General features: G+C 42.0%; 3 protein-coding genes, 2 long non-coding RNA genes and 5 other non-coding genes across 11 annotated transcripts; 8 read left to right on the forward strand and 2 right to left on the reverse strand.

Annotated features, from left to right (window-relative positions):
* Positions 1-74: 74 nt before the first annotated feature.
* Positions 75-2,996, forward strand: b3gat3 (beta-1,3-glucuronyltransferase 3 (glucuronosyltransferase I)). Its single transcript, XM_027013984.3, has 5 exons — positions 75-651; positions 752-920; positions 1,023-1,374; positions 1,528-1,818; positions 1,974-2,996. The coding sequence occupies exons 1-5, from the start codon at positions 570-572 to the stop codon at positions 2,070-2,072; spliced, it is 993 nt and encodes a 330-aa protein (XP_026869785.2). The 5' UTR covers positions 75-569; the 3' UTR covers positions 2,073-2,996.
* Positions 2,997-3,033: 37 nt separating this feature from the next.
* Positions 3,034-5,066, reverse strand: LOC145643495 (uncharacterized). Its single transcript, XR_014115937.1, has 3 exons — positions 4,992-5,066; positions 4,689-4,841; positions 3,034-3,140 (listed from the first exon to the last, which is right to left on the reverse strand). It is a non-coding gene; the product is annotated as an uncharacterized LOC145643495 (long non-coding RNA).
* sb:cb1058 (uncharacterized) lies at positions 5,005-7,475 on the forward strand. Its single transcript, XM_035519960.2, has 3 exons — positions 5,005-5,809; positions 6,426-6,554; positions 6,797-7,475. Exons 1-3 carry the CDS (start codon positions 5,165-5,167, stop codon positions 6,821-6,823), a joined length of 801 nt encoding a protein of 266 aa, XP_035375853.2. The 5' UTR covers positions 5,005-5,164; the 3' UTR covers positions 6,824-7,475.
* Positions 7,476-7,972: 497 nt separating this feature from the next.
* Positions 7,973-11,971, forward strand: LOC113579822 (uncharacterized). 2 transcript variants are annotated; one of them, XR_003410908.3, is made up of 14 exons: positions 7,973-8,028; positions 8,603-8,633; positions 8,854-8,884; positions 9,082-9,134; positions 9,362-9,399; positions 9,601-9,645; positions 9,824-9,872; positions 10,174-10,211; positions 10,380-10,429; positions 10,613-10,647; positions 10,942-10,993; positions 11,222-11,275; positions 11,447-11,474; positions 11,648-11,971. It is a non-coding gene; the product is annotated as an uncharacterized LOC113579822 (long non-coding RNA). The 2 variants fall into 2 exon arrangements; XR_014115975.1 differs by lacking the exon at positions 7,973-8,028 and having other exon boundaries at positions 8,035-8,633.
* On the forward strand, positions 10,250-10,315 carry LOC113579838 (small nucleolar RNA SNORD29). Its single transcript, XR_003410913.1, has one exon. It is a non-coding gene; the product is annotated as a small nucleolar RNA SNORD29 (small nucleolar RNA).
* On the forward strand, positions 10,738-10,865 carry LOC113579842 (small nucleolar RNA SNORD22). The gene has a single exon (XR_003410917.2). It is a non-coding gene; the product is annotated as a small nucleolar RNA SNORD22 (small nucleolar RNA).
* On the forward strand, positions 11,027-11,102 carry LOC113579839 (small nucleolar RNA SNORD31). Its single transcript, XR_003410914.1, has one exon. It is a non-coding gene; the product is annotated as a small nucleolar RNA SNORD31 (small nucleolar RNA).
* Positions 11,315-11,385, forward strand: LOC113579841 (small nucleolar RNA SNORD31). The gene has a single exon (XR_003410916.2). It is a non-coding gene; the product is annotated as a small nucleolar RNA SNORD31 (small nucleolar RNA).
* Positions 11,511-11,585, forward strand: LOC113579840 (small nucleolar RNA SNORD31). The gene has a single exon (XR_003410915.2). It is a non-coding gene; the product is annotated as a small nucleolar RNA SNORD31 (small nucleolar RNA).
* A 2-nt stretch (positions 11,972-11,973) lies between the features above and the next one.
* arl2 (ADP-ribosylation factor-like 2) lies at positions 11,974-14,582 on the reverse strand. Its single transcript, XM_027014009.3, has 5 exons — positions 14,340-14,582; positions 13,981-14,091; positions 13,213-13,375; positions 12,983-13,063; positions 11,974-12,548 (listed from the first exon to the last, which is right to left on the reverse strand). Exons 1-5 carry the CDS (start codon positions 14,402-14,404, stop codon positions 12,414-12,416), a joined length of 555 nt encoding a protein of 184 aa, XP_026869810.2. The 5' UTR covers positions 14,405-14,582; the 3' UTR covers positions 11,974-12,413.
* Between the last annotated feature and the right edge of the window lie 5,808 nt (positions 14,583-20,390).

Consider the following 20,390-nt stretch of genomic DNA (forward strand, 5'->3'; position numbering starts at 1 on the left):
GCTAAGGGGAGTTCTTGCTACTAGTCTCCAAAAATTAAGTTAGTATGGAACTACAGTGATTCGCTCTTTGTCCAGGGGAATGTAATCGATGTTGCGCCCCAACGGAAACTGTTGGGAAAGGGTGTAAAATGAATACGCTGAATAGTTGGGCGGTTTTTGTGCATACGAATGGTTCGCTAATGACTGCACACGATGGTAGTAGTTATGCGAATTAAAAAGAAACCCGAAAGTATCTACTACTGTCACGATTGGATGTGTAAGTGTAGTGGTTCGTTCGTAGCTCCCAGTGAATGTCAGGTTTGTCAACAAGCCGCCGCACTAACGTTACAGCCGGCTAAGCCCTAGAGAGCGAGGTTACGTTTAGCTAACGTTAGGTGTGTTGGCTACGATTATTCGCATTATTGCACCTTCGCTGAACTGGAAAATATATGTTTTCCTTCCCGACTCCAACCGGTCATCATGCTTCCGCTAAAAAGCCGGTTCGATTAAAAGGAGTGCACGTGTTCTCCCGGTGAACCCCGAAATTGCAGCAGTCAGCAGTTTTGTGGTGTACGTTACCTAATTTAGGAATGAAGCTCAAACTCAAGAACGTGTTCCTGCTCTACTTCCTGGTGTCCTTACTGGGGCTCCTCTACGCGCTGATGCAACTGGGTAACGCTAGTGCATGTCTTTCACTTCGCTCGTTTCAGTCTAAGAGTTCACCGGGCAAATTACTATGAAAGAATTCACAGGTCTTTGCCCGTTCGTTCAGGTCAGCGCTGTGACTGCAGAGAACACAACTTGCCTAAAGATCGTACCATCTCTCGACTGAGGGGAGAGCTGCATAAACTGCAGGAGGCAATGAAGAAGTCGGAAACAACAAAATCCTCCAAGAAGAGTGTTCTACCTACCATCTATGTAATAACACCTACCTATGCCAGGTATGAAGATGCAACGTTTAACATTTTTTGAAGTTTGCTGTTGATGTGCAAGCAAGCTCTTTTCCGAGCACTTTTCTCTCTCTGTCCCACCTCGGCCTCCAGATTGGTGCAGAAAGCTGAGCTCACCCGTTTGTCTCAGACGTTCCTGCATGTTCCTCAGCTCCACTGGATCCTGGTGGAGGACGCTCCCAGCCCGACACCTTTAGTCCGGGACTTTTTGGCTAGCTCCGGTCTGACGTACACCCACCTCCATGTGCTGACCCCTAAAGACAAGAAGCTCCAGGAGGGAGACCCCGGCTGGCTGAAGCCCCGGGGAGTGGAGCAGAGGAACGAGGCCTTGCGCTGGCTCAGGGAGACGGCAGCTGCGGCAGGGGGGAAGGGGCCCCCCCCTGAGAACGCCGTTGTGTACTTTGCTGACGACGACAACACGTACAGCCTGCAGCTGTTTGAGGAAGTGAGCGAGTTTTGTGCATTTTTTTAATTAAATTTTTTTTTTTAAGAATGTATTCTACATTACACAGCATTCACCGCATCTTCACAATGGTCCTTTATATGAATTTAACTGTTTCTCTCCGTGACTTCCCTTGTTGATCTGAATCTGTCTCAGATGCGCTACACGCAGAGGGTGTCCGTGTGGCCAGTGGGTCTGGTAGGGGGGATGAGGTTCGAGCGACCTGTGGTGCAGGATGGGAAGGTGGTTCGCTTCCACACCGGCTGGCGCCCTGGCCGGCCCTTCCCCATCGACATGGCTGGCTTTGCTGTCTCCCTGAAGCTGCTATTGGCCAATCCCAAAGCTCGATTTGATGGTGATGCTCAGATGGGTTTCCTGGAAAGCAGCTTACTGCAAAATCTGGTCACAATTGAGGGGCTGGAACCCAAAGCAGACATGTGCACCAAGGTGGGCCTTGACTAGATTGTTGTTTCATTGCTTTATCAGCATTGTGGTCTAGTTGAAAACATCTTAACTGGGCAGGTGTACCAGGATAAAATGGTGCATCCATATAATCAGCAAAATTTAAATTCATTTTTGTTTTGTTGGTTTTGCTGACTCAGGTGCTGGTATGGCACACTCGGACTGAAAAGCCAAAGATGAAGAGGGAGGAGGCTCTCGTTAAGCAGGGGATCGGATCAGATCCCAATGTGGAAGTGTGAATGCATCCTCTCCAAGAGCGCCCCCATACACACGCATGCTCACACATGCACACACACATACACATACACACTTAAAATTATGTAGGGGGCTAAGAAAGTTCTTGTTTAAAAATTTGGATATATATTGAAACTAGAAAAAACACTAATTCTGAATTCTTATAGACAGATCAATTTGCTCTTGCATGTCAAATATGGCAATATGGCATGCACTACGTAGTCTTTTAGTTCACGATAAGAGCTGTTCAGACTGTTACCTCTACAGCACCTTGCATCATTAACTGGAATTATTAGCTTAATTTCTATTAAGCTAAGTAGCTTTATGATTTAACTACATCAGTAAAACACTGATACCTTTAGGACAATATGCCATGTACTCTGTATTAAGTGATGATCTTGTGTGAAACACAGGCTTTGGCTTTACTGGGGGTGAATGATGAACATGAAGAACGGTGCTCTACTGAATTTCCTTTGTACATACTGTAGGATGACGTTATTTATATTTGTACAGAATAGTAAACCCTTTACAAGTGTGCGGTTATATGTGCAGTCGGCCTGAATGATCATGGGGTCTGCAGTGATGTTTGGGGCTGGTATCGTTTCACTGGGGGTGGGAGTAAACCGTAGAGGAAATCCCACTTCCATTCCTGTGATTTGTCTGCCTTCTCGATGCTTCAGTATTGGAAGTCTGTTTCCTGGTGATTACGATTATTCAGTGTATGGTTTTTGTGATTGGCTGTATGTGTATGTCTGTGAACACTTGCAGTTTCATATGGTTTTGTCTGTAATAGCTGCAGAATGCAAGTAGTTGTTTAGTATCTGTCCCATGCCTCTAAATGTATTGTGCTTCTTATTGTTATATTCACTTGTTGTCTTAGTGTTACAGAATTCCTATAAAATGCCTTTGAATAAAAAAGGTGTTTTACACAGGTGTCCTCTTTATTTTCTGTGTAGTTTCAGGATCCCCACCCACAAAAGATGAGGCTGGTAGGTGTTGTCAGTATGCACGTGTACGTTGTCTGTGTCACAGGACATAGAAATACCGTGGCTACAATTCCTCATTCCCCACTCCTGTAAAATAAGGAGGTAATCTTGATTTAATCGTGTGACTGAAATTCATGTAATACAACTGTAAAGCAATATAACTAGCGTGTTTTGTGTTACCAGCCATTGGATAGTGAGACTTGGAAGTCAAGAGGTCGAGATTAAATCTTTTAAACACTGCCACCTGAATGATTCATCTCTTAGGACTTGTGCGTGTCGGGCCCCACCACCCACCGCGCTTTGTTTCCCCTGTACTGTTCTTTGTACTGATGTATTCATCCACTAGCCGTACCTCTCATGACCCGTGTGGAGTGGTGATGCTCACCGATTTGCCGGCCCCTGATCACTATGGCGATGTTGCTAGGTGAGTGATAGCCCTAGTAGCCACGGGGGGGGATGAGTACAGGCAACACGCACCCCTCTTAACGATGACTCATAACCACTTCCCACACAAGCCATACATAAAGCTCACCTCACATTCACGCAGCCTCATTAGCGCATGTGCTGACACGCACAGCCGCCAAGCAGCTGTTTCTGTTGCTCACGCTAACACTGGCTAATGATCCATGGTTGAGCTACAGCTGTGGGCGGGGGTAGAAGCGGACAGGACTACTAATAAGCCTCTCGCATGTGATATTACTCGTGCTGTTTGAGAGGCGCAGTATCAAGGGTCGATCTGTTAACGGTCAGTCAGGCTTTGTTAAATGCACTCTGACCTGCCTCAGAACTGAACATACTAATTTTATGAAGACTTCCAATTCACGTTAGAGTTCAGAGTTCTATTTATGGAGGCCGTGGTGTACCTTAACAGCACGCTTTTGAAAATGGGTTTTGTGTGGTGTTCTTCCTCCTCTCTCTTTAGTGAGACATATCAAACATGAGAACACGTGACCGCGTAAAACTATTTTAAGTAAATCTCTGTTTTTGTTTTGCATCATGAGTTAGTAGAAGCAGTGGTGCAGTATAGCAAGTTTTCTGGTGGAGACCTCTGACATCGCAATGTGTTCCCACCCAGAACGTGATGACATCCTAAAGTCTGGGACGGTTATACAAACAAAGCCCATGTCCTCTCGGGATTCACGCACAGGGCAGGCGCGTCATGAGCAGTACTCATGTTGTTCTCCGTCATCATTCCTATAGCGGACTGTTGCATGCTTATTGTATTTGATGTTCAGTACTCTACAAGTGCTTGGATGGTATCAGCATCTAAGTGCCAGTTGGTGCATTTAATTAGCCGTTCTGTGTTGAGACTAACCTTTCTCCCTGGGCTTATCGAGAGTGAGAAAGAGAGGGCCAGGTGTGCGTGGGGGATAAGCAATAGCGTGATTGTTTGAACGATGACAGGTTCAGGCAGGGTCTATGACGGCAGTGCGCGAGTGTGTGTATGAGCTGAGGCTGCACTGAGCACACCAAGGGAGCTCAGCGTGTCGCGCAGCACACAGCAGGTAAGATGCTGTCCTTCCTGACACTTAGCAGCTATGACAAGCACAGCTAAATGTATTACTTCACATAGCCATATATGCACATGCCACATCACAAAGCAATAATTATGGTAAAAGGAGGTGTTTTACAAACCGGACTTTTGTTGGTTATGTGCCAGTGTGATGGAGATGTGCTGAAGGGATAGGGTAATGCAGTGGGCTGTTCAAAGTCCTGAAGTTCTTTGTGACGGCATGTCTGTGTTGCGCACACTCATCAGTCTTGGCACTGTCTGCGGTTCCAGCACATCTGGTAGAGGCAAAGTCAAAGTGGGGGAGGAGCACCGATACTGGTGCGCAGATGACACGCACACATACATACACGCGTGCTCTGAACTTTGGATGCTGTCACTGATCAGGTGAAAGATAAATACACAGCACAAGAACAAGAATTAAGTACCTGCAGCTTCCTGATGATCTCTCACAGAAGACTTCTGCTGGGCTGCACTTTAGAGTTTGGGTTTTACGCCGAGACAGCCTCCTAGACAGAAAACGACATTGTTTTACTTTTCACATCTGGTTTCCTGCAACTCACTTTCCACAGTTTGCAAAAGAGGGAAAACCTCAGCCACCATGACAATCGGCAAGAGTTCCAAGAAGATTAACGCTCCTCGATCCCCTCCTTTCCTGGACCGGGCCACTGGATTCTACGGCCGTTTAGATGAAAGAGAAGTCGAAACGAGGAAGGAGGTGGAGACCAGGGAGAAGGAGGCAGCTTTCAAGCCTGCAGTGGCAGAGTGGAGCGGCATCCCGGCCCCCAAAGGCTCGGGCTTGCCAGACGAAGACGAACCCGGCATTTTCGACTTTGACCAGGGCATGATGGAAGATGATGGAACCACCCTGCTGAAGAGGAAGCCCAGCCGAATGAGCCGGCGCTGGAACAGAAAAAGCTCCAGGAGGGCCGAGCCTGGCCACCTGCCTCCAGGGACAGCGAGCCAGAGTGCGGGCACTGATACCGAGGTGGCTGCTCCCGTGAACCAGAGCCAGGATGTGGAAGGGGAACGCCAGCCTGGAACGAGGCTGGGCACAAGAGCTCCAGAGTCCCTCCTGGTCCACTTCTCTGTAAGGGAAGAAGCCGATGATCAGGTGCTCATTTTGGAGCGAAAGGAGGGAAAAGGGGAAGCCGGTGAAAAGAGGAGAAAAGGACAGATGGAGGAGAAAATGTACGGTGGGAATATGAAGGTTGCCAAACGGACCACACTTAGGAGTTATTGCAAGGTGAGACACCAATATAAAGCACTGTTTTAAAGGGTTGGGCTGCAGCTGCTTAAAATCATTCCACAGATTCCTAAAGGATTATGGCCAACTAATGACTACTAACTCGATATCCTGAGTTGATGCACAGAATTGACCAATAATATTTCTCCCAGATTACATCTAACAAACAATGTAAATGCAACATCGTCCTGCAAATGTTCATGCTCTTCTTTCCCCACCATAATATGAGATGTGTGTATGAGAGTTTATGCTAGTGCAGTTCTTGCATGGGTAGAATGCTAGTTACAGTTTAACTTCCTTGTGATGTAATGTATTCGCAGTGAGTCATTATTATCAAAGCTTGTTCCCCCTGCATAACTGTAGGCCCACTAATGGCTTTAGCCGTAGCTGTAGGGCTTTTGCTTCTGCGTTATAACGTTATCACATTCCACGTCCCATCACTTCTTGTGTTTACCGTTTTCCTTGACACTTGTTTCTGCATGATCACATTGCCCCTGTATTGCACAAATTCCCAAATATACCCCTTTTGATGAAATATCCTATAAGTTACTGTCCGTGTGTGGCCTGTTTGGATTGCATCTGGATCGTTACACGTCTGTTGTTGCTTCTTCTGTAGGTGTTCGACAGAGCAGTTCGTCGAGGTTGGGAGACCTTTGTTGCCAACTTGTACAGTGTGACCCTCACTCCTGTTCCTTCTTCCTCATGCTCACCAGCCACATCCAAGCTAAACAAGACAGTTGCTCTGGTGGAGTATAGATAATACTGAATAAGCTGTTTTTTTATTTTAGTTGTTTGTGTTTAGCCTAATAAGTTTATTTTTAATTATATGAACACTACTAAAGAATAAATCTGTTATACCTGGAGGACGTCTCTGCACCTTTTTGTGTGTAGTTATACGCTATCTAAAGTTTAGCACTGAGCTTGCTGTAGGATGGTCTACAATACCAAATATGATAGAGCAAGGTTTATTTTCAAATGTGCCTGCAGGTAGCACTTGGAGGAAGGAGCATGTGAACTCTGCACAGGCCAACACCAGGCTTTTGCCCTACAGAGAAAACACACACACACACACACACACACACCACACACACACACTCACACCTCCTAATGAACTGGTTTAGGACTTTCCAGATGTTATGAAACAGAAGAGCTGGGAGCAGTATAATGGAGACAGGGGTCTTGGATATCATTGTCTTGGATTTGTAAAAAAAAGCAGCCATATGTACAGACCTAAATCTCCAACACTGGGAGCTCATTCAGATCCCCCCCGCCAACCACCTCAATTATATTAAATAATTAATAATTAAATATTAAATAATTATATTAAATAATGTTCTTCTCAACTGTGAAGTCAAAGGCTGTGCCAGCTGACTGAGTTGTCTGTATTTATCATATGGTAATGTACTGATGAATTAATCATAAGATTGTAAGTCTAATTTAAAAAAACCCACTAGCTAACCCTATTTAAGTTCTGTTTAAATGTTTACTTTATATTAGATCATTAATTTCAAGAAAAATGGAAATGTAATAAAATAAGTTGAATGTATGCACTTTCTTATTTCTGGTTGTTTGTTGTTGTTTTTGGGGGAGTGGCGAGAAGTCAAGGAAAAAGGAATTTAGCCAAGAAATGAATTAGAAAATTTGAATTGTTTTTCCTTTTTTGCTAATAAAACAGCCTGATAAGGTTTATGCATTGATATTTTGACACAGGCATACATATTTTCATACACCAGTATTAACCACCAGTCCATTTGAGAGCCAACGATAAACTCACTTGATCCAGCTAATCCAGGGGGGAACTGTTAAATCTCCGCTATCGTCACCAGAAACACATAAAACAACCCCCCCTACAGGTATCTTCAGAACTGGAGTTATTCTGTATGGCTATATCCTACACCATAACCCTAAAAATTAGTGCCATCTGGTGGAGAAAAAGTGAAACTAAAGCATTTTTTTGGCAAAGAAGTGACGTTTCCTTTGCAAAAAAAAAAAACCCTAAGGTGTTTGTTAATACTGTATTTTTTATGGAATGTATTTTATACTAATTCCGTTACCTCTTTACTGTTTAACAACACGTTGGCAGGCAATACTTACACGGGTTTTAAAACGGTCAAGACTTTTATTTTGGCCTGTAAAAAAGGGAGGAGTTTCAAATGGGGCATTATAAAATACCGTGACACCTTACCTTCGGTCACTTTGCTACGGGACACAACATGGAGGTAAGTTATAGATCTAATTGAGACTCTATAGCTACTTGAAGTATTTATTTTTGTTGTTTTTCGATTCACTTGTCTTTTATGTACCTTGCACAAGCGACGTGCTAATGTTTATGACCGCTTTAAAGCGAAATGAATGAATAAATGACTCAGGCCTTGGAGGGAACGTGCTTGATTATAAATCCCCTTCTTCTGTCGTTCGTTTTCCAATCCATGACCATCGTAGGCCTGGTGTTGCTGTTTTGTTAGGTGTTCTGCCTAGCATAGAAGTTAACATGTTAATAAGCCATGCCGATTACATATTAACGTTTTTGGTCGAACATCTGATAAATTGGCTAGCTAGCAAAATTAGCCGGTCTAGAAGCGTCTTCACAGCCGCCTTGGACGGGCTGATCTCTCAGTGATGATAACTTTCACAGACCTGTACTGAAATGCTGTGATTGCATTTGTATTATCTGATGAGAGACTTATTAGTTAGCGTTTTTCTAAACCCGAGCGTGTGGGAGATGACCATCTCTACACGTGTGGTCATGCGTTAACACGCCGGAGCAGACTAACGCGGTCTTCGCTTTTGCAGTTACACGGACCAGGAGCTGTAGTTATTGACGGTAAGGTTCAACTTCGCTTGACAGGAATAGACCACCAAAGCATCACATTTTTGCTCAGAGTCGACAAAATGGATGTGATTCTTGTACTACAGTGATGTTACTTGAATTCTCTCTTTCTTAATTATTTTGAAGAATCTTGTTCTTACTGAGTAGTTACATTGATGAATATTGTAGATTAATCCTCAATGTTGTGTGACTGGTTTCAAAATGCTCTCTGCAGGGTCCTGTTGGGGTGAATACTGCTCTCCATGGTAAGCTTCACACTCTTCTGGCATTTCTTTGGCTCTTCTGGGTATTTTAATGATGAATTTATTGACAAGCATATATCTGATGTACAGTGATGCTTACCTTAAAATCTGAGCCCTTGACCATTATGGTGCCAGACTGTTGTACCCTTCCCAAACCTGCCATTGGTCACCCTACCATTTTTTTTTTTTTTGGTCTGCAGGATGAATACATCTTTGCTACCTGACTAACATGGAGCCTCAGTTATGTGCCTTTGTAAGTTTTTGTGCAACTGTTATGGAGCCTTTTGCATTAAGAGCATTTTCTTTGCTTTAATATGTTAAGAACGTAGTCTGAAGTGATTAACGGGGTTTATCCCATTATTTCTGGACGACTCTTGTCGAATGGCATTCTAGTCACCAAAGTCTGATCAGGCAAAAGTGGTGATCAGATCTTGTTGTCTGCTGCTACTTTTCCTAACTTCTTTTCTATCACTTCTCCAGTTGCCCCAGGCTTTATGTTCATGTTGGGGCTTTAGGTGGTAAGTGTGTTTGTTTCTAATATTTTTACAGCTTTATAAAGAAGTCTGAAAGGATGAATAGGTTCATACCTGTTAACTTCTGGACGACATTAGTCCCATGGCATTTAAGTCACCAAAGCACTGATCAGATGGTTCATGGCAAGTCCTGTTGAGATGAGCATGGTGTCCCACCTGAATTGGACCGTGTTGTTTGTTTTACAGGGCATGGCTGAGCTGAAACGTGCAGAACGCTGCTCATGGGTACTGGTAAGTGTGCCACCTTTTTGTATCTGCTCTGTCCTAGGCATGGTCTCGCTGATGAATTTTTCTTAGCTCAGTTTGAACCAATGTGAAAACAATAAACATCTGAGAGATTAAGGCCATGTTTTCACTGTTTCACAACATGCAGTCATGTACAACAGCTTCCTACTTTTTCTTCGTTTAGAAGCGTTTCAGTTCCTCGGCTGTCTGGAAGTGGGAGCTTCCATAGAAGGGTGAGCAAGCATATTGGTCTGACTCCTGAACACTTTTTTTTGTAAATGTAAAATCACAACCTGAGGAAGGGGCTTCTGGTTTAAACTCTTGATTCTGACTGTAGAAGTCTTAAGGTAACATTAGTTGCAGTCATGCTCTTGAATCCACATGTATAGCTTCAAGTAATTGGGGTTAAATGTTTGATCATCTCTTTCTTTACTGCAGACGAGACAAATTCACAAACACCATGTTCACAGCTAAACAGGTCTGGAATCTCATGTCTTAAACTCTTCTCAACCACAGTGTTCTTGTGTTCCACAGATCACGATGCTTTGAGCTTTCTGCAAAACGCAGCCAAGGTAAATCAGAACCCACCTTTTTGTTTAATTGGGTCTGGTCTCGGTGATGAAGATCCTAAGCTCACTTTGAACACCTGTGAAAAGTTAACGAACACCTGAGAGACCCTGGACTTGCTAATGTGCTTGTGAGGTCCCACCATGAGCTTCACTACTTCTTTTTGTCTACAGGGTTGCATTCACAAGATCAAGAATGCAGTTCAGGCTGTCCTGAAGTCCAGGTATTTCTGAGTACATGGGTCCTGTTTCCATATATTGCATCTTATGATGATTTTTCTTTTTGGAATCTCGTTCGTCTGAACTCCTGTTGAGAAATATTCTTACTGATGATGCAAAGCAACATTGGTGCCTTTTTTTTTTTTTAAGGCAAGCAAAACCTAATTGCTGTTTGCACTTATTTTAAGGTGGACCTCAAGTTGTAAAGCTTCACTCTAAACAGGTGAGGAACCTAAATGCTTGTAAACTGACATGAATATAGAGTACTTGGCAGGTTCTTGTGTGCTAAAGATGCCTGATGGTACTAGCTGGTGCTTGGTGATGAAACGTGCACGTGTCTTACGCCTTGTGTCAACACTAGAACCTGAAAAGGTGAACCCACTGGTGTTGCCAGGGCAACAAGGGGATAGCCTGTTGGGGTTGCCAATGGTCTGACTGGCCCAGCTGTGATGGGACTTGGGTCTGTTTAAGCTCTGTGACCATGCCTAATGCAGTGCCTTTTTTTTGTTTTGTTTAGCTGGAGTGGGATGGTGGTTTCCCTCAAGTCCAAAGGATTGCTTGAACATCAGGTAAGTGCTGTTGGTGTGGCCCAGTATATTAAACTGACCAGAAGTGATGAGTTGTTTGGTTACCGCCCCAGTCTGATTAAGATGACTGATTGGTATCCCTCTGATTCTGCACAGATGCATGGCAGTTACATTTTCCTAAAATGGCAGCTGCAACTTCCCTAACTTGAGTATGTGGCACCTTGTGGTGCAGGGTCCTCCCCTTTTCAACACTACTTTTGTATTCTACAGTGGGAGAACCATAACGCTGTGTCCATAGTAACTGAAGCTGGCCTGGAACACAAGGTTTGTAATTGGCCTTACTCTTGTTGAATTTCAGTTAAGCTCAAATGATGAGTTCTGATTACCGCCCCAGTCTGATGTGTAGTGATTGAGTGGTAACCCTCTGATATGCTGAAGAAAAGCTGCTTGGGGGGGTTCCTCTGGGAGTCTTCTAAATTTACACTTTCGTTTCAGATCTTCAGCTCCAGAAGGGACTGATCAGGTGCTGAGCTGTGCATCATTCTTCTGTTATTCATCTGTAACACATGATGACCTTTTTATACCGCCCCAGTCTGATTTGTAATCTGACTGATTGGTACCCCTCTGATTTTTAATAGTAGTGCTAAGGGGTGCATGTCATTATACTTTCTTTTAATGCTGGTTTTACTTTTTTAGGTTGGTGTTCATGGCTCACTGAAGATGGCTGCATGTTGACTCCTTTCCCCTTACATTTAAAACTTAAACTCAGTCAACAATGATTGCACTGGGCAAAATGGGGCTATTGTAATATCTACAACTGCATGTGGAAGGAACATGTCAGTATGAACCTAAAGCACATGTTGGTACATGTTTAATGTAGCAGACTTTATCCAGAGGGGGGGGAAAATGGCATCCTATGTGCAATTGGAAGGGATTGCTTCACTAGGCTTAAGTGCTAGCAATGTACAGTATGAAGTTAAAGCTGGCAAACTACACCTAATAAAGTAAACTCACAGATCATCTACTCTTAAGGCTCTTTTATTTAAATAACATGCAAACATGGCATTGGTATCAGCTTTTATTTTGCTTAGCTTGCAAGACAGCACACTTGCTACCACATTCCCAAGCAACACCTGCAGCTACAAGAAGTGTTTGTTTGTAAAACCTACTGACACATACAACTAGCAAGAGAACCTCCTCAGTACATTGGCTTTCTCTAATGAGGACTCGTGGCTTCTCCAGTGAGGAAGTGGGATGGTTAACATGAGTAAAACAAATGTCACTTGTGCCATCAGTGATTCTTTGCCATCATGGGTCTTCATTTTGAAGTCAGCCATCACAATACTGCTGTGCTTCCATTGTACCTGGGTTATAACCATAGCATCAGACTGATCAGGTAGTGACACCAAATGATTATAACAGTAGCACCCCCAATTGAGTTGTACAAAGTTGGGCTATTCTCTCAGTCTGCTGTAAAGATCCGGGCAGCGATGTCATCCAGGAGCCAGTCAACACCTGTTAGAAGGTTCTCGCCAGTCACGGCACTGCAACCCACTATACACCAGTGATGTGTCTTAATCTCATCTAGAGTGAGTGCCTGTCAACCACAAAAGACAAGCAGGGTCTTGGTCTTTTTCAACTGAAAAGCTCTGCAGAGGAACAGGTCAGCTTTGCAAATAACTGCTGTCCTTGTCAGGGATAGTCTTCACTTTGCATCCTGCAGAGTCACAACACTGTACTTTTTTACAAAAACAATTTAAGCCATAATGGGCTTAATTGGCAAGTAAATAAAGGTGTGCTGTAGTAGGAAAGCAGCAGCAAATGCAGTGCTGTGAGCCTAAGGGGCAAAATGAGGAGCACCAGGGCTGGGCTAAAAGAATCCATGAAGCAGGTGGATTCTGCAGGGCCACATGAGTTTATGTACTCTTGTAATACAATACAGTGATTAGTGAAGCTAAGCATGCAGCGCTGCAGTGCGCTAGTTCGAAAAAGGCCCAATTCTTGTGTATATAAAAAGAAAAAGATAGTAACCTCTCTAATGGCATCCTTTGACAGCGCACCAGGTAGATCCTGTTTGTTGGCAAATACTAGAAGAGTGGCTCCTGCCAGTCTCTGGCCATTGAAAACAACAGACAAAATCACTTTTCTGAGGGAAAATGTGGCACTAAAATGATGTTCCTCAACGTAAACAAGTGGATCATTGCAACTGACAGTTCTTGAGAAAATATTCAAATGTGTCATTAATGCTGCTGCACTCTCACCTCCTCCAGTAACAGTGCACCGAGTTCTTTTCTGCAGTCCTCCAGCCTCAGTCTGTCTGCACTGTCCACCACCCACACCAGTCCATCTGTGCTCTCGAAATAATTCCTCCAGTAGGACCGCAATGACTTCTGACCCCCCACATCCCAGATGTTTAACTTGAACCTATTTCCATGTGAAAAGAAAGACCGAGCCAATGATCCAAGTAAATCTATCACAGTTAGGACATGCAGCATCAAAAGTACACACCATCTTATTGAAATCTGTGTTGATGGAAGGGCTGAAATTAAGACAAGTTATTCCAAATCTTAGTTTACTTTTAATCAGATCAAATAATGTTTATAAAAATAAATAGATGAAAGTTCAGTGCCTTTCTTGAATATGCTTACACCTCTTAACTAAAACTTTGTGGAACCACCTTTGCTTTGGATAAGGCTTTCAGTAATGTAAGCGGATATGGAAAGTGGGTCATTTTTAGCAATGATCATTAAACATAATTATACCTCTGGTGAAAATAACTAAAGCTGCACATTTATTATGAGAAAGTCAGTTTTGTACTTTCAATAAACGCAGTGGCACAACCAGAGCAAATATCTAACATTGTAGAGCTGGGCTCAATTTCATTTCAATTTAATTAGTTCATGAGATCAGCTAACAAATTGAAATGTAGTGACTATTCCAGCAACACTGGGCATCACGTAGAAATAATTGCATTAGCCGTATATAAAGAATCTATTAATCCTGACATCAGTCACTAGGCAGTTTTTTACCCTCTATGTTCCAGTGTCTTTATGTTGAATCCCAAAGTGGGAGAAATGGTGCTGACGTCTTCGCCATTAAATTTCTTCAAAATAGTGGTTTTACCAGCATTATCCAGACCACTAAACGCACGGTTAAGGAACAAGAGAGGACAAGCTACACCCGACATGATACCACCAGCTAACCAAGTAACGATAGCTAGCTTGCCAGCTAAATGAAACTCGATATCCCCGCAAGAAACAAACCAAATTCATTGCATGCAATGAAAAAAAAAAACAACCAAGAACACACAAGAGTATAAACAGACAAATGAGCCAAAATGCATCGCGCTGATGCGAATACAAGGCTGCGGCTCCGCGATGAAGGATACAGCATCAGCAGACGCATCTCTCGCTCCTTGTGTTTCAGTTTCTTTAGTATCGTGAGTAAACCCATCGTAAACGGCCTTCTCAGAAATCAACCACAGACCGTTATCTAGCTGACACAAAAGCTGGACTTCCTCCTATTCTAAAACAACATAACACGACATACATTCGCTTGCTGATAAATATCGTTTATTAGCTTAACTGTCGCCTCCCTCACGCTGAAGGTAAGCCCGGAAGTGTTGCTATCCTCGTGTCCAGTATACTGAGATATAATTGGTTAAATGGTCCAAGGCCAGAATACTTGATTGGTTGTCTATCACAGGTCAGTCCCGTCTTTTACGTTTCCCGCAAATGGGCGTGTCTATATTTTGGATGACGTACAGCAGCTAGCGGGAAAAAATCAGTCTACATTACAAACCGGATATAGAGAACCATGAGGTGTGCTCGGAGTCAACTTTAGAAGACACCTTTAAGGTGTCTGACGATATTACCTCCTGGTAGTATGATTCCCCTCACTTCTATCTACCCCCCTTCTCCTTGTAACCATCCGACCACCCTTATCCACTCCGAATGAAATTCTGATGTCATTGCTGTATATCTTGGTGGGATGGAGGTGGCGGATGGTTGCTCCATTTTATATATATAAAAGCAAGTTTAAATATTAATAAAATATAAAAGCAAGTTTAAATACATCCAAATTCTGATCATAACCTGCTTTTTATACACTGTGGTTTAATCTACCAAGTGAATTGTAATATTTTTTTCAATTTGTGGCCCATACTAAACACAAGAAGACATTAGTAGTACCAAATTGTTCTTTCTACCCATTTAAACCACAGTATTGTTTTGTTACCATTCCAATTTATTTGGAATTGACTTCTGTACAATCCAAAGATCCAAATTTAAGTCCATTAATGGCACTAAAGATTTTTTGGCATTCAAGGCTACATGCTCATTTTAATAAAGATGGTAAGGATACTCCATCCAAATGTTATAAAGCTGTTGAAAACTTTGACTTCTTTAAGTGTAACTGTACAAAGTCCTCCTGGAGAAGGATTTGCTACAGAAGGATTTCAAATTTGTCCTGGGAAGAATATTCTGCAGTTAGAGTTAACAACAAGAGGTGGTCTTGTCATTTGGAGGAAAGACATGACAATAAAGAAGCAGAAGACAAAGATATGATGCTGAAGTTTTTTTGGCTGTTTAAGTTAAGTCTGGTTTAAATAATAACATTCATTATAAACCTACAGACTCTCATTCTTATTTACAAAATAACTCTCCACATCCCAAGGCCTGGAAATACTCCATCTCTTACTCACAGCTATTAAGACTTTAATGCATTTACACTGTGTGCACAATTATTAGGCAAGAGAGTATTTTGACCATATCATCATTTTTATGCGTATTTTCCAACTTCAAGCTGTATAAACTTGAATGCTTATTGGATTTAAGCATATCAGGTGATGTGTATTTGTGTAATGAGGGAGGGTGTGGCCTAAGGAGATGAACACCCTATATCAAGGTGTGCATAAGTAGTAGGCAGACTCTTTTCCTCAGGCAAAAAGGGCTACAAAAACAAAACAAAACAGATTTAACTGACTCTGAAAAGTCAAAAATTGCAAATAGTCTGTCAGAGGGAAAATTGCTAAGATATTGGGGCGTGATTACAGAGCCATCATTTTGTTGCAAATTGTCAACAGGGTTGCAAGAAACATGTTTAGAAAAAAAAGACATAAATTAACTGCCAAAGATTTGAGAAGAATTAAACATGAAGCGGCCAGGAACCCATTATCCTCCAGTGCTGTCATATTCCAGACCTGCAACCTACCTGGAGTACCCAGAAGTACAAGGTGTTCAGTATTCAGAGACATGGCCAAGATAAGGAAAGCTGAAACCTGACCACCACTGAACAAGGCACATAAGGTGAAACATCAAGACTGAGCCAAGAAATATCTGAAGACAGATTTTTCAAAGGTTTTATGAACTGAGGAGACGGGTGACTCTTGACAGACCAGATGGATGGGGCCGTGGCTGGATCAGTAACGGGCAGAGAGCTCCACTTCGACTCAGATGCCAGCAGGCTGGAGGTGTGGTACTGCTGCGGGCTGGTATTATTAAAGATGAGCTAGCTGGACCTTTTTGGGTTGAATATGGACTCCAAATCAACTCCTATACCTACTGCCAGTTTTTAGAAGACACTTTCTTCAAGCAGTGGTACAGGAAAAAGTCTGCATCTTTCAAGATGACCACGATTTCTATGCAGGTCAATGCTCCATTGCATGCATCAAAGTACTCCACATGACCCCCTTCCTCAACTGATCTAAACCCTATTGAGAACTTGTGGGAGATTTATGATGAAAGAAAACAGTACAGCTCTCTGAACAGTGTCTGGGAGGCTGTGCACAAAAAGAAACTGATTAAGAAACTGACAGACTCTATGAATGGAATGCTTATGACTGTTATTGAAAAGGATGGCTATATTGGTCACTTTTTTTTTTTTTTTTTTAAATATCAAATGTTTATTTGTAAGTTGTTTATTATTCTCACTTTAACAGATGAAAATAAACAAGTAAGATGAAAAATTTGTTTTTTATTTAGTTGCATAATTCTGCACACTAATAGTTGTCTATTATGCACACATGTATATTCGCCTAAGAGAGCCAAAGCCTTACTTTTACTTTGCTAAATATTCAGGGCTGAAGTTTAGAAACATTTTGGATTGACTGGGACCACTGTAGTTGTTCAATAATAAAATGAATCCTCAAAAATACAACTTTGTGCACAGTGTACAGTGAAAATGAGGACTTCCAGAAACTTATGGCAAAGTATGAATATTTTCATAACTGTCGATTAACTAAGGAAGTTGTAGATGACGACTTTGCTCATGTTTAACTGTTGAGCGAAAGGAAGCGCTGACCTATTAACGGTCCACTGTAAAGACAATAAGAATTCTCTCGGTGCACTCCTATAATCCAACAAATCAAACACTTAATACTTAATAAAACACAAATATTACACTCAAACACTTCACAGCCCTCCAGGATTTTGCACAGACTGTGCCCCTTTTGAAGAAACCTTTACTAATCTACCAAATTTCTGAGCCAAAATTTCAAATACGTGTTTGTCAAGAGTGAGAGAAATCACCTCACCTGCTCCCTTTTGTTTGCAACTTCTCTAGATGTGTTAAGCGTATGTTTATTGACACGGCCTCATAAAATAACCAACTTTAAAGGACTGATTGTCATTCATCCTGCAGGTGTTGTTTATTGTGTATATTACAAGAGATGTAATCAAATGTACACTTGTCATTTCCAGTTACAAGGCATTTTAATGGACAGTGTCTGACATACCTGTTTGCATTGCCAGATGTTGCTATAGTAGCAATGAAGTGAGAAAACTTAAGGGAAAAGAACTGACCTACACTATTGGTACTTTAAATCTCAACTGAGTTATGTTATGAAATAAACATCTACTATTTTTAATATAAATTGGCTTCACCTCCTAGAACTTCAGAAGCGCTTCATTTGACAGCTAATGAAGGACCTCTTTCTGAAAAGTATTGTCTTTCTGGAAACTTTTTGTACTAGATTTAATTTTTTGTTGTTTTCTATACAAGCATTGACCAGATTCAGGGAATAACTGAAATGTATGGTAGAGAAAATGACTGTGTAGGATTAGTCTTTTTCGAAACCTTCTGTACTACTCTGTAATTTTTATTGGGAGTTTGGGAGTTTGAGGGTGTGGTGAAGGTCTTTACTGTTCCTAGGATTGCATTCTTCTGGCTGAGATTGATGCCATTCCTGGGATCTGTTGGAGCCCCTCCTCTAGGTTTAAGGGTCACAACGCCAGTCCACACTGGGACAACTTTGGCCTTAACCTTCCACATCCTCTCTATTTCTTTTTTTCCATTCCTGGTATTTTTCCAACTTTTCATTTTTCTCCCTTTCGATGTTTCCATCACTTTGGACTGCCACATTTATTACCCCTGCAGTTCTCTGCAACTACTCTTGCGATGACTTGTTGGTTCGCCACTATAACAGGAATAAAAAGGCAAAATTCCTAGTACTACAATTCATCTACGTTTAAAACATGAGGGACAAAGAGGTACAACACACACAATTCTAGGGGAGGTCAAATCCTTTCCGAAAAACTCTCCCGCAATGCCACACCCACAGGATGTAGATACATGACCATATAAGGTATTTTTGGCCAACTGCAAAAAGATAGCCACAATGTTGAATAATTATGTACTGCGTTTTCATTATGAGGAGCAGTAACTCTGTCAGAGCCACATGCCTCCCAGTAACTAATAATTTACTTTGTGATATTAAAGGATAGCAAAGTTGCTTTAGTAAAATAGACCCTCAGTAATAAGTGAACGTGTGCGTGTGTGCACCAGTAGACTGTGACAGAGAACGTGGGGGTGTTTGGGTGAGTAAGTCAAACCGGGAAATAAGTATACGGGAAAGCCTCCTGCAACAATTCAATGTTTGCCTACTCCTGCTCCGCGAATACGGCCGTTTAAAATAATGTGAAACTGAAAGCGCTCCCATTTGCCTCAACATTTCGTCATCCTTTATAAAGCGCTCAGTTAACAAACCTCCCTGTCTCCGCTCTGCTAGCAGACACTCATGTAATGACGGACAGTTTGCATAATCTTTCAACTAAATATCTTACCTAATTTTACGTTGTGTCAGTTTAGGTCAAGGGATGTTCTGATGTTTTTTTAAACTGTAGCTAAAGAACGTTTTTAACTGAATGCGAGTAAAATGCACGCAGCGTGTTAACAATTTGTATTCAAAACCAAAGACGGCCAAAACGTTACACAGAGATGCCGGATGAGCTCATGGAACATTTGGAAGGGGAAATAAACTTTCTCTCTGGAAGTGAATCTCAAAGTCCGTCAAACTGGGTAACGGATTTATTATACGCATCGATTTGAATTCCCTGATATTTTCTTGGAATACTGTAATTTGACTTTACAAAGATCTGAATCTGCATATGCGGTATTCTTCTTCTTTAATAGCAATTTCTACTGTTGTTTCTTCAGTTTGCATTTTCTGAACTTATTTATTCAACGTGTTTATATGTTGCCGTGGTCGCTATTCAGGACAAAGATTTGGGAGGTGAGAGAATTTGTGAGCGGCGACAGAGGAACAGAGATGCCGCGCGCAAGAGTCGCAAAAAGCAGACAGAGAGGGCAGATCAGCTTCACGAGGTCTGTATATTGATACCCTGGTGGTCACTTATTGGCAAATTTGTCTGCGTGTGCGGGTGTATATGAGCTCACTAGTAACAAATAATGTTGATATTCAGTAGTGCGAATAGCTTTGTGTGTGCCTGTCTGGGCAGGCATTTCTTGGAAACATACTCTGTTAAAGGAACAGTGCACAGGGTTGACAAGGGTTCAAATTCCACAAATCATGTGTTTCCCAATATATCTTCCTTGTCTTCTTCTGTATGGGTACTTTTAAACTCTTCTGATGTGCTTCATGCATGTTAAATAGTTAATGTCTCTTTACCCCTAAATATTATTTTCTTGTCTACTTTTTAAATAATCACATGGCAGACAACAGGAAATCAATTATAAACTTCTCCAATCATTCACTTTTACTTTCGGTTTGGATCTCATACTAATCCTGGACTTTCCCTCCTTATTTTAATATTTTTTTAAAATCTCATTAGCTGTGGAACAGACGGGGGCAGGGCTGTTTAGTATGGTTGATCAGGCAGGCCGCATTTATTTAATCTTTTATCAAAGAAAAGCATTTTACTAAGAGAGATAACGCAGTAATGACTGCAAATGTAAATCTTTTGTGGTAGTCTGCTGTATTTAACCATCTGTGAGAAGAGAGTATAAGATAAAAATACAGTACTTTCTTTTGCACACAGGAATTTCAGGCTCTGGAACAGTCAAACACCGCATATCAGAAAGAGATCGCTGAGCTGAAGAAAGAACTGCAGCATTACACTATTCTATTACAGGACCACGAAGCACAATGTACACTGCCTTCAGTACCCAGCACGGCAGCCACACCATGCACTTCTACCTCAGA

The sequence above is a fragment of the Electrophorus electricus genome, chromosome 13, assembly GCF_041902795.1.
Source record: "Electrophorus electricus isolate QZ-2024a chromosome 13, ASM4190279v1, whole genome shotgun sequence".
NCBI lineage: Eukaryota > Metazoa > Chordata > Actinopteri > Gymnotiformes > Gymnotidae > Electrophorus > Electrophorus electricus.

Bases quoted from the DNA above. Each gene is read 5' to 3' on its own strand.
- b3gat3 (XM_027013984.3), top strand. From the start codon at position 570: ATGAAGCTCAAACTCAAGAACGTGTTCCTGCTCTACTTCCTGGTGTCC. The intron at 652-751 runs GTAACGCTAGTG...CCGTTCGTTCAG, and splicing joins CTACGCGCTGATGCAACTGG to GTCAGCGCTGTGACTGCAGA. The intron at 921-1,022 runs GTATGAAGATGC...CTCGGCCTCCAG, and splicing joins ATAACACCTACCTATGCCAG to ATTGGTGCAGAAAGCTGAGC.
- sb:cb1058 (XM_035519960.2), top strand. From the start codon at position 5,165: ATGACAATCGGCAAGAGTTCCAAGAAGATTAACGCTCCTCGATCCCCT. The intron at 5,810-6,425 runs GTGAGACACCAA...CTTCTTCTGTAG, and splicing joins CACTTAGGAGTTATTGCAAG to GTGTTCGACAGAGCAGTTCG. The intron at 6,555-6,796 runs GTGGAGTATAGA...ATGTGCCTGCAG, and splicing joins TAAACAAGACAGTTGCTCTG to GTAGCACTTGGAGGAAGGAG.
- arl2 (XM_027014009.3), bottom strand. From the start codon at position 14,404: ATGGGTTTACTCACGATACTAAAGAAACTGAAACACAAGGAGCGAGAG. The intron at 14,092-14,339 runs GTATCCTTCATC...CCGTGCGTTTAG, and splicing joins GAGATGCGTCTGCTGATGCT to TGGTCTGGATAATGCTGGTA. The intron at 12,549-12,982 runs GTTACTATCTTT...TGTGGTTGACAG, and splicing joins CAAAGGATGCCATTAGAGAG to GCACTCACTCTAGATGAGAT.